The sequence below is a fragment of the Solenopsis invicta genome, chromosome 5, assembly GCF_016802725.1.
Source record: "Solenopsis invicta isolate M01_SB chromosome 5, UNIL_Sinv_3.0, whole genome shotgun sequence".
NCBI lineage: Eukaryota > Metazoa > Arthropoda > Insecta > Hymenoptera > Formicidae > Solenopsis > Solenopsis invicta.
The window spans coordinates 17,321,072-17,335,598 of record NC_052668.1 but is presented as its reverse complement, the minus strand read 5'-3'; the positions used below and the strand labels follow the sequence as shown (position 1 = coordinate 17,335,598).

Genomic DNA, 14,527 nt, shown 5'->3' with positions numbered 1-14,527 from the left:
GTCGCGCCGCAAATTGCCGGCGTCATTTCCTCATCCCCACGTGTACGTACGTAACGCATGTACATGGAAGCCTTTCCTGCACGCGTGCAGTGGCGAGTTTGTCGGGAACTAAAGAGAAAGAGAGAGAGAGAGAGAGAGAGAAAAAGATACAAAAAGAGACAATGTTGGGAAGAGAGAGAGAAAGAGAAAAAGATAACGAAGATAACCGGCTGAACGAAGGACAGCGAACAAAGGGTAGGCAGAAACGTCGTGTACCTATGCAATTACGAGGCTTCGGGGCCCTAAATGTATACGCCTCTATGTGGCACGCTAGCAGCCGCGATGAGTCACAAGCTTAGAGCTTGTATTACTCGCACGCGGCGACGTTCCGCGGATGCGTTCGATGCATTCGAACAAGTCGCCTCAGAAAAAAAAAAGAGAACGCATTGTTGCGAGTTCTAGAAACGGGAATTATTCTCACGACAAGAGATAAGAACGATTAACACCGAATTGATTATCATAGATGACGATTAGTTGATTATCACGTCTATAAATAAAAATTTAATCAATTTATTTAATTACTCAGGATGCCGCAGGAAATCGCAAGTCTTCATTTTTAAATACCACGCTAATCATCGTTTTACTACAAACATTTGAAAAGTTAAATTAACATTTAAGTAGGTAGATGGTCAAGAGTTGCGTAAGTATACAGGTGAGATGTTGACGACACCCCAAAGAAATATCATTATCACGTTTTTTTCATTGGTATATTATATTTAAAATGACAGTTAAACTCTTAGAAAATAGAGGAATGCATAAAAAAGAACTTTCTAAATTTTCTTTTCCAGAACAAGGTTTCTAATCCTGTATTTCTTCGTTGCCTATGGCCACCTCACTTACCAATTAAAAGATTAAAATAACTTAATTCAATGATTAACAACTGCATCTTCTATTGACCATTTTCCCATGATACTCTAGGATCTAGAAGATTGAACTTTACGTCAAATATTGAAAAAGCGCGAGATTGATTAACAGGAAATATTAAAAATTAAAGTAAAACTCCAGAAACTCTTGGACCCTCCAGCTACATTGTTAATTTAATATCGCGTTTTTGTTCGTTCAGTCATGTGTGACAATAGGACTGGCCCTTGATACCGTGAGTGGCATTCGCATTGGGTGTGTACCCATGGCGCCCGTAGCCTTTACGAGCAACAACAACACGCCATTACGTTCCCCTTTCGTACGCGTATCCGATACAAAATAATAAACCATATGTTGGCACCCTGAAAAAAAAACCCCGCGACACGTCGGGACACGAGGTTCGTGTCTTGTCCAATCATCATAGCTCGAGCACCGCGTAATTACGCAAAACCAGGACGCGATAATACTGCGAGGGAAACCTCGCGGGATATAATGTATGCGTGCACGTAACGGAAATCTAAATAAAACGAAATGAAGGGATGAAGAAATCTAAATGGAAACAGAGGAATAGTACGTCGACTGCTGTTTGTTCACAAGTTTCTTTTAATTATCGGCATACACTACTGTTAAACGTAATGAGAACGCGCGTTTCTACCGGTCAAACACCTTTTTTCTGACACAGATCTGACGGAGATCTTGGTCTAAAACCTCCAAAACAACGAAAAATTTTCTTCATATTCTTATAGTAAAACATCTAAAAAATATGTTCCTAAAGTATTATTTGGAAATTTGAGAAATTGACGAAATTATAAGCGATTTAGCAGACAATCGAACATCCGACCATTTTATGCGCTCAAATTGTAAGAAATCCTCCTATTGCTGATTGAAGCAATGTAGAGGAGACATTTTTTGAAGAAGTAGGATCTATTTTATGAACAAGAATACATAGCAAATTAATCAGAAATCAACTGTAAGTATACAAAAATTGTGCATCAATATTCAAACTTTTAAGTGTTTTTCTTCATGTAAACAAGAAAAGCAATGTAAATTATTATAAATTGAATAACATAACATAGAAAAAAAATAATTAAAGCTATAAAATCAACAATCAATATATCTGACTGCTATTGATAAAATAAAAATATATAATATATGAAAAAATAAAAAATAGAATATAGTTTTCATTATTTCTGAAAATTATAAAATCTGAATCTTTCTTAATTCATACATTATTGTTTACATTATTAATAGTTCAAACATTATTTATAGTTTACGTATACGTGTAAAGTAAATTATTTCAATTTTACGCATAAGTGATCAATCTTAGCGTATATGTGCCTTTGTGGAACTAACTGTATAACAAAACGGTTGAGATATCCTGTAAGATATACGGCGGATTCGACGTAATATCACACAGCTTTGCCGTATTGATGGGAAGGGGACGCTCGTTTATAATCGTTTCGAGATACTGCAGCGCCGAGACACTGCATACGCGCACATGTATGCGTTCCGCACATGCAAGCGAATATACAGTGCCTCATTGATTGCGAGCATGCACCGGCGATGATTAGACGATACGCGATAAACCGCCAGTATTTTCTATAGCACATAGCTCGTTCCCTTGCAAAATAATGCTGGCAAGATATACAGCTTTACAGTCTCGTGTGTGCGTACGTGTGAGGATGAGTTCGCTTCGTCTCTCTTTTTCTCCCTCGCTTTCTCTTTCGCGCAAAACCGCAGGACTTCCTTGATACTCGCTCTAAACGCGTTTAAATATACGATACTCATCTCGTGAGCATACTACGTTCGCGCAAACCCGAGAAAAAATTTTTTATGGCTAATATATCTTCGGCGCGTTCCGCTTCTACAAACAACTAGACAGTACATTCCGGAATGAGTGGACCTCTAATGTCGGCAGGTTCACGTATGGTGGTCGATCTTTTTTTTTCGATAAAAATAACAAAAAACTCAGCCTCGAGGTTACTGACCAAAGATAAAAATACTTTTTATACACCCAAGAAAAACAATTTTTTAAAAATACGATTATATGCAAAAAATTTTTTCCGATTAAATAAATTTATAATTGAATATTAAACCTTTCAAATATTGAATTAAATTAAATAATAAAATAAATTAATAATTAATAATCAAGAAATTATTAAACATTTAAACATTAAATAATTAGTGTTTATAACAAGTATGTATAGAAATTTTGGCTTTCTATTAATTGATGTGGCCAAAATCAAACGTTCATTGATGTTTATTTATTGTAGTAACAAAATTTATTCACTAATTTGTCTTTTGCATTTAAGAAACATATTATAATTTAAATTTATTAAAATTAATTTCTTTATTCTTTAAGAAATAAATTACAAGGCGAATTGTGTTACTAACGCGTTCTCACTTTTCAATACACCGCGTGCCATCTAGCGTCGACTTCACGAACTTTTTTGAACGAATTTATCGACAGTAAACGTGAATAATGATGTAAAATAAAATTAAATAAAAAAATTGATTTTTAGTTACGTAAAATCAATATTCTATTGTTCTTAAATTTAAAAGCCGTAAAAATTTATTTACAGCGTAAATACGATAAAAAAATCTTGATGCAAATAAGAAAAAAGAAGAGAAAAGAATTTATAAAACGTGAAGTTTTTTTCGCGTTAAATAAACTAAATGATTACTATTTATACATTATGCGTAATATTTAATATCATTTTCTGAACAAAGAATCGACCCGCGCGTGTATAAAAAAAAAGTCATTAACCTACGAGCAAGAGTCGAACTCGGAATAGTATATATACAAAAATACTTTACCGATGACGGTACACATGATAAAAAAGGATCGACATTATCTAAATGTGTGGCCTATTCGAAGATTTCGGTTAAGACTCTGAATTCCATTTCGGAAAACTCGACTTAAGGAATTCAAAATAAAATAAAATAAAATAAAATAAAATTATGAAAACTTCGATGATAGTCTTGGAATTGGAATCAACAATGCGAAACATTTTGCGTGCATATCTGCGTGATTCTGGCGCCAAGCGGCGCTCAAATCTAATTAAAACAAAAAAACAAGTAGGACAAATATAAATAGGAGAATACTTGTTGATGTCTCCGTCTGTGCAGTGTCATTTAAATAAAGCAATTAGCACGGATTGCTAATAAAAGCCATCGGAATTGTCACTCGTCTCGCGCCAGACGAGCGCCAATTTTCTATCGTCGCCTCGCGAACGTCAACCGGTGACGGGTGGTGTAGAAAGGGGTGATCCTCGGATTCGCCGGCAAAGATGCAGCGCAAGTAAAACGTGAGTAATGGCGGGCACTCACTTGCTGGATTTACGGCAGCTATTGGCGAGGCCCTGGTACGTGTTGGTCGATGTCATCTCGGCGGCTGGAGATCGGGCTGCTGTGCACGGGACCACACGGGACAGATGGGGACAGACAACGGAGATTCACAGAGTTTTGCTGCAGTACGCTGCCGGAGAGCCAGGACTCTCCCCCCAGTCGCTCGGAAATCAAATACAGTCGCGACGCGTGATTGGCTGTCCGTGCCGCGACTTCCAGTGACGTCAGACCAATGGCTGAAGCTTATCGCACGATTGTTCCGATTGGTTAAATCAAACGGTTCGCAGCATTTAGAACGTCGAGTGGATCGCGGCCTGTGATTGGTCAATTTCTTACAGTTGCGACCTCCACAACTCCGATATTTCTGAACGCAACTCAGTGGTGCCACGCTGGTCGCGCCCATCTATCCCGCACAAATTACCAATGATCAATTAATTACGCACGCTCCCGCATACCGCATACCCGCATACGCCGTATAGATGGTCCGTGTAGAAGGATCACAACAGTGGCTGCCAATTCTTGACGGTCTTGTCGTGTATCATCGTTGCACTGAGAAGATTCGAAAACAAGAGGCGAACGGAGGAACGACGTGGCGATGCTAAACCAGGCGGTGGTCGAGGCGCTTTACTCGGCGACGTACATCGAGAACTATCTGGACTGCGTGGAAAATCTGCCAAATGACTTGCAACGACACGTCTCCCGACTCCGCGAGCTGGATGCCACTTGTCAAAGTAAGTTCGGTCGAATTCTTGATCACCGATGGCTCTGGGTCTTCTATTTTCTGAATACGCTGTTTAATACCACTCGTTGCTTTCTAGCCATTCTCTGATAGATTATTTCTTATAGCCTTTATCAGTAAACATATTTCATATGCTAGGTCATTTATAAATAAATAATAAACAAGGAATTTTTTTTTTTATAATTTTGTTTGAAATTAAATAGTTTACAAGTAAAACGACACTTCTCCAACATAACGAAAGTAATCTCGTTCCGATTTGTTTGGACGCTTCTTTGGACCTTCTCTTAAACTTTATGTTATTCAAATTTAATAAAGTAATAAGGCGATAATATTCAGAAATATGTGAACAAAACCTTTGGTTGTGAGAAATAAAAGTACTAAGAAAACCTAATGATTTACAATATCAAGTTTATAATATGTAATATTATATACTTTGGTTTAAGTTTACAGCTACTTTTACTTATAAGGTAAACTTGGTAGTCTATCGCTCAGAAGTTTTATGAATATGTGGTATTCAGTTATATTTATATTATGGTAAAATTGTAAGACACAATATTCAAACATTCTAAAAAAATAACAAGTTTTTCTGGCAATATTAACTCATCAGTTTTTTTGCACAAACAAAACATAATTTCAGAAAAAGTTACTTGAGTTTCTTTACTAATTTTTTCCCATAAAAATCAATTAATCCATTTTTCTTTACAGTAACTTTTAATAATTTTATTTATTGATAACAGTTTGTTCTCAATATCCTACAGTTTTATCATAGCATGAGTAAAAAATATATACTCATAAAATTTGACTGAAATCAATGATTGCCAGATTCTTGTTAGGTTCAAATTTGCAATGAAAAGTTGCATTTTATTTGCAAATTTGGTAACTTTTGTAAGAACAATTATTATAAATCTATATCTTAGTTGATGGTAATGTGTTTTGATGCTTTTTTTGCAGCATATCTACATGAGATGGATCAGCAACAGGAGGTGCTACGAAATGACACGGATCCCACTGTCAAAAGAAGAGCATTGATGAGAGTACAGCAAGCCTTAATAGCGGCGCAGGAGATAGGAGATGAGAAATTACAAATTGTTCAACAAGTACAAGATCTTATTGAGAATAAATCAAGACAGTTGGATGTGGATTATCGAAATTTAGGTAATATTTTGCACTTTTCTCAAATAAAATTAATGTAAGAATGTACCATTGTTTAACTTTTCATCATCTTGTAGACTTTGGAAAAGAGCAAGAAAATTCGGAATCAGTTCGTGAATCAAATATGAACAGTAATTCGAATAACGCGAGCCATGCAAACAACTCGGAACGTCAGCCAAAACGTGCCAGAAGAACGAGGACTGAAACCTTGATAGAATCAAGTTCCATGGACATGATGGTTGGAATGACAGAAACAAGATCTTCGGCATTATCCAATACAAGTAATGGAAATCAGAAGAAAACAGCGGCGGCGGCAACTGGTAAAAAGAAAAAGCGGAAATCTCGGCAAGGAAATCAACAGAACCAGCATCGTGAAGATACGCCGCCGCCACCAGAAGACGATCTCGCTATAGATCCTGACGAGCCGACATACTGTCTATGCGATCAGATATCATACGGCGAGATGATTCTTTGTGACAACGACCTTTGTCCCATAGAATGGTTCCATTTTTCTTGTGTCTCTTTAACGACAAAACCAAAGGGTAAATGGTTCTGTCCCAAATGTCGAGGTGATCGTCCTAACGTCATGAAGCCCAAGGCGCAATTCCTTAAAGAACTAGAAAGATACAACAAAGAAAAAGAAGAGAAATCATAGCAAGAGCACAGCGGTGAAAAACTTAAAAATTTCGCCAAACCTAATTGGACTTAATTCGAGATTTTCAGAGAGATCGCAAGAATTAAGATTTTTTGATTGTAAACAAAATTTGATACAATTAAATTTTGAGTTATATTTCTTCCTCGTTAATTTATAATTCTAATTGTAAAATTATAATCAGGATGCAATATGTCTCTTTGTGCTTAAATTGTAAAAAATTAATATGTATGTGTGTGTGTGTGTATGTATGTGTGTACGTATGTATATATATGTATATATGAATGTATACATGTGTGTATATATATATATGTACATGTGTGCGTTTGTATGTGTGCTATTAACGATTGTATATATAATGAGACCAATATTAAATGAGTCATAGATTTATGTTCAAATGCATTTCCTTCGTTGGTATCAATTCACGATATTGACTTAATATACTCATTTATTAGATCAGAGTGTATGATAAAATACTATATCTTTGCAAAAGCAATAGTCCAAAAAAATACACGACTCATGTATACAACATTAACTAATGTAAATGTAATGAAAAATAACAATGTGTAAATAACTATAAAATAACTGGACAATTAAAATAAAACATTTCATATTTCATAAAAATATATTGGACCGTCAACAAAATATATAGGGTACATTATAGTTACGTAATAATTTTATCTCGATTTTTGCCAAATCTACTTGTTATGTAAAAATTGGCTCGAGTATATAGCATGTCTTATTAAACAGAAGTATTTACATCAACTCACATTGCAAAAAAAGTTTAATCAGTAAAGAATTCATGAACACGTATTTTCTTGCAAAATTTATTAATTCGATACTATTCAATATGACATTCATTTACAATCTAATACAAGCGTGACTTTCTAATGGTAAATACCAAGTCGAAAACGAGAAATAATCACACTATTTTCTTATATTTGCGCCGTTATACGGTGAAAGTAGACTTTCCAGAAGCAACTTACAAACTTTCATATCCTTTAGCATAATTTTCCTTAAGCTCGTCTACACTTGTAAAATGGTAAGTCGATTTGCCTGCGAGATTAACATATGATAAAACATTGTACGGACATTATTATTTTTTATCTCTTGCGCGAGGGATACCTAACGGCTAGTTATAAGAGCAAGACAATACATACTGTACTTATAAGTAAAAGATCACATAAGTTTATAGTGCAACTTCACGTCGTTTCCGATTTTCTACTTTTTATTTTTAATTTTTTTTTTTTTTACAACAGAATGTTGAGAGCTGTGCGAATTCCTCTCATCGTGTTCTACAGATTGTGAATCAACACACGGAATGTTCGCAATGAAATAACAAAGGAAATTACATGTACAGCTCCGACGGATCGTGTCATCCGAATTTACCATTACGTATATATAATACGGGGACAACTTTTATATTGGACAGAGAAGCTGCGACGGAGATCTCTTACGTGGATCGTGAAATGCGGCATACTTAATGTCAGCGAGGATCCTCCGTATGACTCTCTTGGAAATTCAGCCAAGACTGTTCAACCACAGTGGCCACTCGCTTCTCGTATTCCCGCTTGTTTTCCTGATATAATTGCGCCGCTAAAGAGTTGGCTGGCGAATTGGGATTCGGTTCATCCAAAAGCGACTGTAACACAAATAATCGACAGATTCCCTCAGCATGTTATAGTATACTTTTAATATTTCGTCAAAAAAATTGAATATGTACATAAACAGGACTAAAAGGTCTCCAGGTTGTGGAAAACGATTATCGGGTTATAATTATTAGACTATAAAGTGAAATTATGTATTTATTATTATTATTAATATCATTATCTCTCATTATTATGTATATACTTATATATATGTATATATATAATTTAATATATATATAAGTGAATTTGTGTGTGTGGTACTGAAGTACTAGAATTCAATCAAAGTACAATTCTGCGCCGCCGAAAAGATAGGACGCCCCTTTCGCACAGAAAAGATCAAAGGAAATGAAATAAACAAAAAAGACACAAGCCAAGTATTTTTTTATACTCTAACATTTAATATAACTAATTTCGTGTATCATCAGATATTCGAAATAAATAAATACGCAATTTTATAATAATTTATTATTCAACATCATAAAAATTCGATCTAACGTTGCACATTGTCGTGGTAGTTCGATAGAGCTTTCAGGAAGAAACATGCTAGGTTTGTTTTTCCTTTTTTCTTTCGTTTTTCTTTTAAACGTTAGCTCCTTGGTAAGGCTGCACGTTGTTCTCCCCTGTATCTGATGGCTGTTGGTGGCTGACTGATGCCGCAATAGCAGCACCGCATTAACGCCCGCGACTAATCCACAAAACTCTGCTCCACGCAAGCCTTCACTCGTTTCTCGTACTCGCGTCGATTCTCTTTGTACAGTTGCGCTGCCATTGAGTTGGCAGGTGAATTCGGGTTCGGGTCACTTAACAGCGACTGCAATCACATAAGTCGTTACTTTATTACACTTCGGAAGATAATATTTTTCCGTTAGTCTTTTTGACAAAGTGCATGGCCGCAATCGTGAAAAAACGTCCAGGGAAAATTACAATTTGCTTTCCCTTTTTCTCGTTTTTTAATCAATGGGAAAAATCAAAGATGCATATCAACGGGTAATCGAAAGTAGTTACGGAACAAGTAGATGTATGCAAGTGTTACGTACAAATAATTTTAAATCAGAATCGTCATGTGATTAGACTTTGCTGAATTGCAACCGCTGTTAAGACAAAACGAATGATCCCTTCAAACATTTATATCGCAACAAACCTCTTGAAGGGATGTTTCAATGAGGTAAATGCGAGCGATACTTTTAAAAAAAATAAAAAAAGACAATGAACGACACAGAGATTTTAAAACATAAAAGCAAAAAGAAAATAAATATTTGACGGGAGATTCAGAAAAGATCTTCGTGATCTTTAAAATCTTCGTATTTTGCTATATTACATTTATTAATTGCCATGCAAACTATTTTTGACTTCCACAAAACTTGCAAATAAAATTTTATATATTTAAATGTAAATATAAATTTGTAAAAAAAATATATGATTCTAAGCTGTAACTTTAATTGTGTCTCATGACACTTGAATGAAATAGTCTACAATTTTAATATATTACAATATATAATTTTCGTAATAAGAAATATGCATTAAGCTATAAAAAGAGAAAAAAAATCTCTTCATAATCTCAATAAAAAAACATCAAAATTATTATTTATTTGTTGTGCATATATACAGGATTGTAATAAAGTTACAGTTAGAGTTACCTTTTTCCAATCATTGTTACTTTTTTTCTTTCAATTTATAACTTTATCAATTTAACTTATTTTTAAGTTACATTTTTTTATGTGTGATAATTATTAACTAATTTTAATAAATATTTTTGAAGTTACTTTATATTATGTATTTCAAATTAATTCATCAATATGTGGGCTGCAGTTTAGCAGAACAAATGATGAATTATCTTCTAGAACATCACATAAAGTTGACCTTTTTACTTTTTAAAACAAGTACAAGATTTACAATAATCTTATTAAAATTTGACAAACTTTTTAAAAAATATTAATTTTCACATTTTTTTTATTTCAAATGTATATATGAATTTATTATAAATAATTAATTGAATAAATATACTAAATATGTTTTGGTTTTTGAGTTTTTAAAATAACTGTAATTCATCATATGTAAAATAAAGTAACATATAATCGAATGTTTAATTAAAACAATTAATTTAATTAAATATTACAGATATAAGATTCTTGTATTTAAAATAATAATGCACAAACTTTACAAGAAATTAACAGAAAAATAACTGATAAGTAACAACACATTATTTTTTAACTGACTATAATTATAACATGTTACTTTTCAGAATCGGTAACTGGTTCCTTTTTAATAGAAAAAGAACTATAACTGTAACTAATTACTTCTACAAATTAACTTTCCTAATCCCGCATACATATCATGTACTGACAAAATATTATATTCATTAAATTCTATAATTTGTAAAGTTTAATTCTCGGCTATACTTGAAATGCCAGACAAAAACAGAAACGTCAAAACACATGTGCAAACAAAAAAGGGAGCAAAAAAAGGGAAAAAAGGATAATACCTGTATAGATGTTAGGATGGCTGAGACGTCATAAGTAGGGCTCCAACGATTTTGAAGTATGTCCAAACATATTCCACCGTCCGCGTATACGTTCGGGTGAAACATTTTACTAACGAATCTCACTGTAGGTGGTTTGTTTGGATATTCTTCTGTAAATTCTATTGTAAGTTTAAATGTGCCGTCTTCAAATGGAGTATCGTGTGGTCTGAAACATACGTAAACATCCTTCTGTGAAGAACTTTTGTACATTTAAAATATTTTAATCTTATCTTATCAACTCGAAACGTATTCTTCAGTCATTTCATGGACATATTTTATAGAATGCATTCAGAGCTTTGTTAGTATTAAGATTTAACCTTGCGATTCTAATGCTAATTTTCCAGACATGGCTTTCCAAATAGGGTGAATGGTTGACCTCAAAAAACTTTCCATACAATAGCATGTTTATAACGTCAAAAATTAAATTAAAATAAGGCAAATAAACATATTAGTGCATAAATACAATATCATTTATTTTTATTTATATCGATATAAGTTTTAAAAATATAATAATCAATATAAATCTTTAAAATTATAATTATAAAATAAATGTCCTAGTAATTAGATGTGACCATGCAGAGCCAAAATGGAATTTTTGTAAAAATTCGCGATATAAAACAATCTAATTACACTTAAATTTTAAGATTAGAAGAAAACATATTTAAGATAAATAATAATACGTTTTCGTGTATTCATATATAAGAACATACATATTCATTAAGAATTTATTTTAATAATGAAAAAATTATTATAATATATTTAAAAAACTCGCGAAATTAACAAAAAAATAAAAATAAAACGGTGTGTATCAGTCAAGAATTGATGCACAGAAGTAGCTTACAATTAGTAACAATCATATTTTGAGTCAAAACGTTCATTAAATAATTTGAAATGTGATTGTTATTGAGTTACTTCCGTACATATTAATTATCACGCCCGACTTATGCCGTTTTACTTTTATTTTTCTATAATTAGTTCTATAATATTTCTATAATTCTGGTATTTTTATTTGTGAAGAGAACTCCACTCATCCTACTTGGAACTCAAAAGGTTAATGAAGAATTAGACGCGTGGGCAAATATATAATTTTTCTAACTGAGAATAACATTTCTTTGAGACAAGAGTATTATCAAAGAGCAAACATAATAAAAATCATACTATCTCTTACCCAAATATAACTGCATTCCATATCATAATATTATTGTCTGTCGGAGCACCTGACACTCCAGTTGGAGGATCTTCCTGTAATCTTTGGAAAAACAACTTTTAGAACCTTGTCTTGCAAAACAGCATATAAAAAAAATATTAAAAATAATTTTAAATTAATTCAACATAGTGATATTATTATTTCTATAGAATAGAAACTGTGATCAAAAATAATAGTGTGCAGTTTGAAGAATTAGAAAATGCATATAAAATTATATAAGAAATATCATTAAGATTCTGCTACAACTATTCCTTTGCTCTCCTCTCCATTATTTAATTGTGTTAAAATTATTATCTTTATATAGATACTTGCTAATACATTGTCCATAAATATAGTGTCATTAACTATCAGAAAACTAATCGTGTGTAAAGCAAATTAAAAAAAATAAAAGTAATTATTTCTAATACATTTATTAGAATTCATTGAAATTATGTTATATAGAACTATTTTTTATGATCCAAAAAATGCTTCTTCTAATTATATAGAAAAATAAGCGAGTGTTATTCAATACTTTGTACACTCGTCAAATCTGTTCTTTTTAGCTAAACTGACTGCACTAATTCAGAATTTATCTTTTTTCTTCTAACATAAAGATAAAAAGATAAACTGTGAATTAGTATAATCAGTTCAGATAAAAAGAACAGGCCTATTGTTTTTCAGTACCTCTTCTACACATGTTGGATCACATTTCTGAATTGTCATTTCTCTTACAAGTATAAAAACTCTTACATGCACTTTGACATTTCCAAAAAACAAGTTTTTATGGTTTATTTAAAAAAAATTGTATATAAATGTTATAATTACAGTAGCTTTATTAAAAAAAAAAAAAAAAAAAAAATTGCAGAACAAAATCGTCGAATCACGCGTACGGTATTAATTCAATACGAATCATGACTCAAATGACATCATCGCGAAGATTCGTCTGGAGTGTTCTAGAATCTGACCGAATGTATCGGAGTCCGCGGCGAAGCGCGTGGGACCATCGACAGGATGAGGAACGGTTTGTTTTAATGGCCAGAAAAGGGGGATGGTGGGGAGGTGAATGGGGGAGCGAATCGGCAGCGGGCGAAGGCGAGAGGGAACATTTCACAGGGGACGCATCTCTAATAATAAACACGGCTGACATTCGCCGACCGAAGTTGCGAGATCCTTGACTCCGCTCCGAGATTGAGTCGAGTCGCGAGATCGGGAGCGCACCAGGAGCCGCTGGCGCTTACAATGGCGTCGTGAACGCGATCGAACGGACGGACAAACGGATGAACGAATAAACGTTAATGCCGTCGTATGCCAAGTACCTCTTGAAGTCTCTCATCAGTCTCCTCCTCGCGGGGGTGGACATCCCTCACGAATGGACTCCCCGTGTACTTCCGCGAACGACGATGGCTGATCGCGCTCTTTCTCACTCTCTCTTTCTCCACGATAGGTGTAGACGCGTATATATACGCGTGTGTGCAATCGACGACAACGGCGATGATGACGACGACGATGGCGGAGACGACGATGACGGCAGCAGCGGCGACGACGACGACGATCTCCTTCCTCTTCCGCACCTTGCGCGCGTTGTCTGTCCGCGCGACGAGAGTCTGATAAGGGGAAATCACGGCACCCACACGCGCGTCTGTACGCGTACCCGATTTATGTAGTGCGCACACTGTACTCTCTCTTCCTCTCACGCGCGCGAACGAAACGAGGGTTATTTCTTACGAGACCCCGGATTTGCGACGTTCGCGACGTTTGCGAGCGAGCGAGAATGAGCGTACGCTAAAGCGAGAGGAAGGGAGGCAGCGAAGATCGGAGTAGAGGGAGAGGGAACGAGAGCGAGAAGGAGCAAGCAAGCAGGCGAGCGAGCGAGCGAGCGAGAGGCCGTTGTTTGTCTCGTCCTTTGCCTTTTGTTATGTCGCGCCCGTGAAGGCCGCCCACTTTTCACGCGATACCGTTACGGGGATATACACGAATATTTAATCCCACTCCACCGAGTGCAACAATGACGGCGACGATGACGACGACGACGGAGACGAGGACGAGGACGATGATCACCCGTCAGCTGGACTGAGTTGGACAGCGGACAATACAGTGGGGATGCGAATCGAGCTCATCGAGCTATCTCGAACCGTATACGAAATGACGTCACCGAAGCATCACGAGCGACGTCGCAGCCAATCGGTCTCCTGTTTTTCCGGAAATAATAGATACTCGTTAGAGAGGAAGGAACGAGGTTCAATTGACTCCAGCTTTCAAGGAGATATGTCTGTCCGTGAACATTTACCAAAATGTATCTACCTATGGTATTGATCATGTAACTTTTTTTAAAGTCACACAAAAACCTGGTAAAGCCTATTTTACATGAAATACATAACAG

At 34.9% G+C, this 14,527-nt stretch overlaps 3 protein-coding genes across 4 annotated transcripts in view; 1 reads left to right on the top strand and 2 right to left on the bottom strand.

Moving 5' to 3' along the window:
- LOC105205791 (microtubule-associated protein Jupiter) overlaps positions 1 to 4,413 on the bottom strand; it is a 71,558-nt gene extending 67,145 nt beyond the window's left edge. Inside the window, exon 1 of the mRNA XM_039449381.1 lies at positions 4,231 to 4,413. Within this exon, the coding sequence (XP_039305315.1) occupies positions 4,231 to 4,286 (56 nt within the window). The 5' untranslated portion in view covers positions 4,287 to 4,413. The remainder of the gene's footprint in view (positions 1 to 4,230) is intronic.
- Positions 4,414 to 4,692: 279 nt separating this feature from the next.
- On the top strand, positions 4,693 to 7,417 carry LOC105205792 (inhibitor of growth protein 1). The gene is made up of 3 exons (XM_011175301.3): positions 4,693 to 4,979; positions 5,939 to 6,142; positions 6,217 to 7,417. Exons 1-3 carry the CDS (start codon positions 4,844 to 4,846, stop codon positions 6,792 to 6,794), a joined length of 918 nt encoding a protein of 305 aa, XP_011173603.1. The 5' UTR covers positions 4,693 to 4,843; the 3' UTR covers positions 6,795 to 7,417.
- Positions 7,418 to 7,658: 241 nt separating this feature from the next.
- Positions 7,659 to 14,300, bottom strand: LOC105205793 (ubiquitin-conjugating enzyme E2-17 kDa). 2 transcript variants are annotated; one of them, XM_011175302.3, is made up of 4 exons: positions 13,464 to 14,300; positions 12,130 to 12,210; positions 10,923 to 11,127; positions 7,659 to 8,433 (listed from the first exon to the last, which is right to left on the bottom strand). In XM_011175302.3, the coding sequence occupies exons 1-4, from the start codon at positions 13,505 to 13,507 to the stop codon at positions 8,278 to 8,280; spliced, it is 486 nt and encodes a 161-aa protein (XP_011173604.1). In that variant the 5' UTR covers positions 13,508 to 14,300; the 3' UTR covers positions 7,659 to 8,277. The 2 variants fall into 2 exon arrangements, with proteins under 2 accessions (XP_011173604.1, XP_011173605.1); XM_011175303.3 differs by lacking the exon at positions 7,659 to 8,433 and adding an exon at positions 8,584 to 9,251 and having other exon boundaries at positions 13,464 to 14,292.
- Between the last annotated feature and the right edge of the window lie 227 nt (positions 14,301 to 14,527).

Bases quoted from the DNA above. Each gene is read 5' to 3' on its own strand.
- LOC105205792 (XM_011175301.3), top strand. From the start codon at position 4,844: ATGCTAAACCAGGCGGTGGTCGAGGCGCTTTACTCGGCGACGTACATC. The intron at 4,980-5,938 runs GTAAGTTCGGTC...CTTTTTTTGCAG, and splicing joins GCTGGATGCCACTTGTCAAA to CATATCTACATGAGATGGAT. The intron at 6,143-6,216 runs GTAATATTTTGC...ATCATCTTGTAG, and splicing joins TGTGGATTATCGAAATTTAG to ACTTTGGAAAAGAGCAAGAA.
- LOC105205793 (XM_011175302.3), bottom strand. From the start codon at position 13,507: ATGTCCACCCCCGCGAGGAGGAGACTGATGAGAGACTTCAAGAG. The intron at 11,128-12,129 runs GTAAGAGATAGT...CGTATGTTTCAG, and splicing joins TGGAATGCAGTTATATTTGG to ACCACACGATACTCCATTTG. The intron at 8,434-10,922 runs GTATTATCCTTT...TTTGTGTTACAG, and splicing joins CCATCCTAACATCTATACAG to TCGCTTTTGGATGAACCGAA.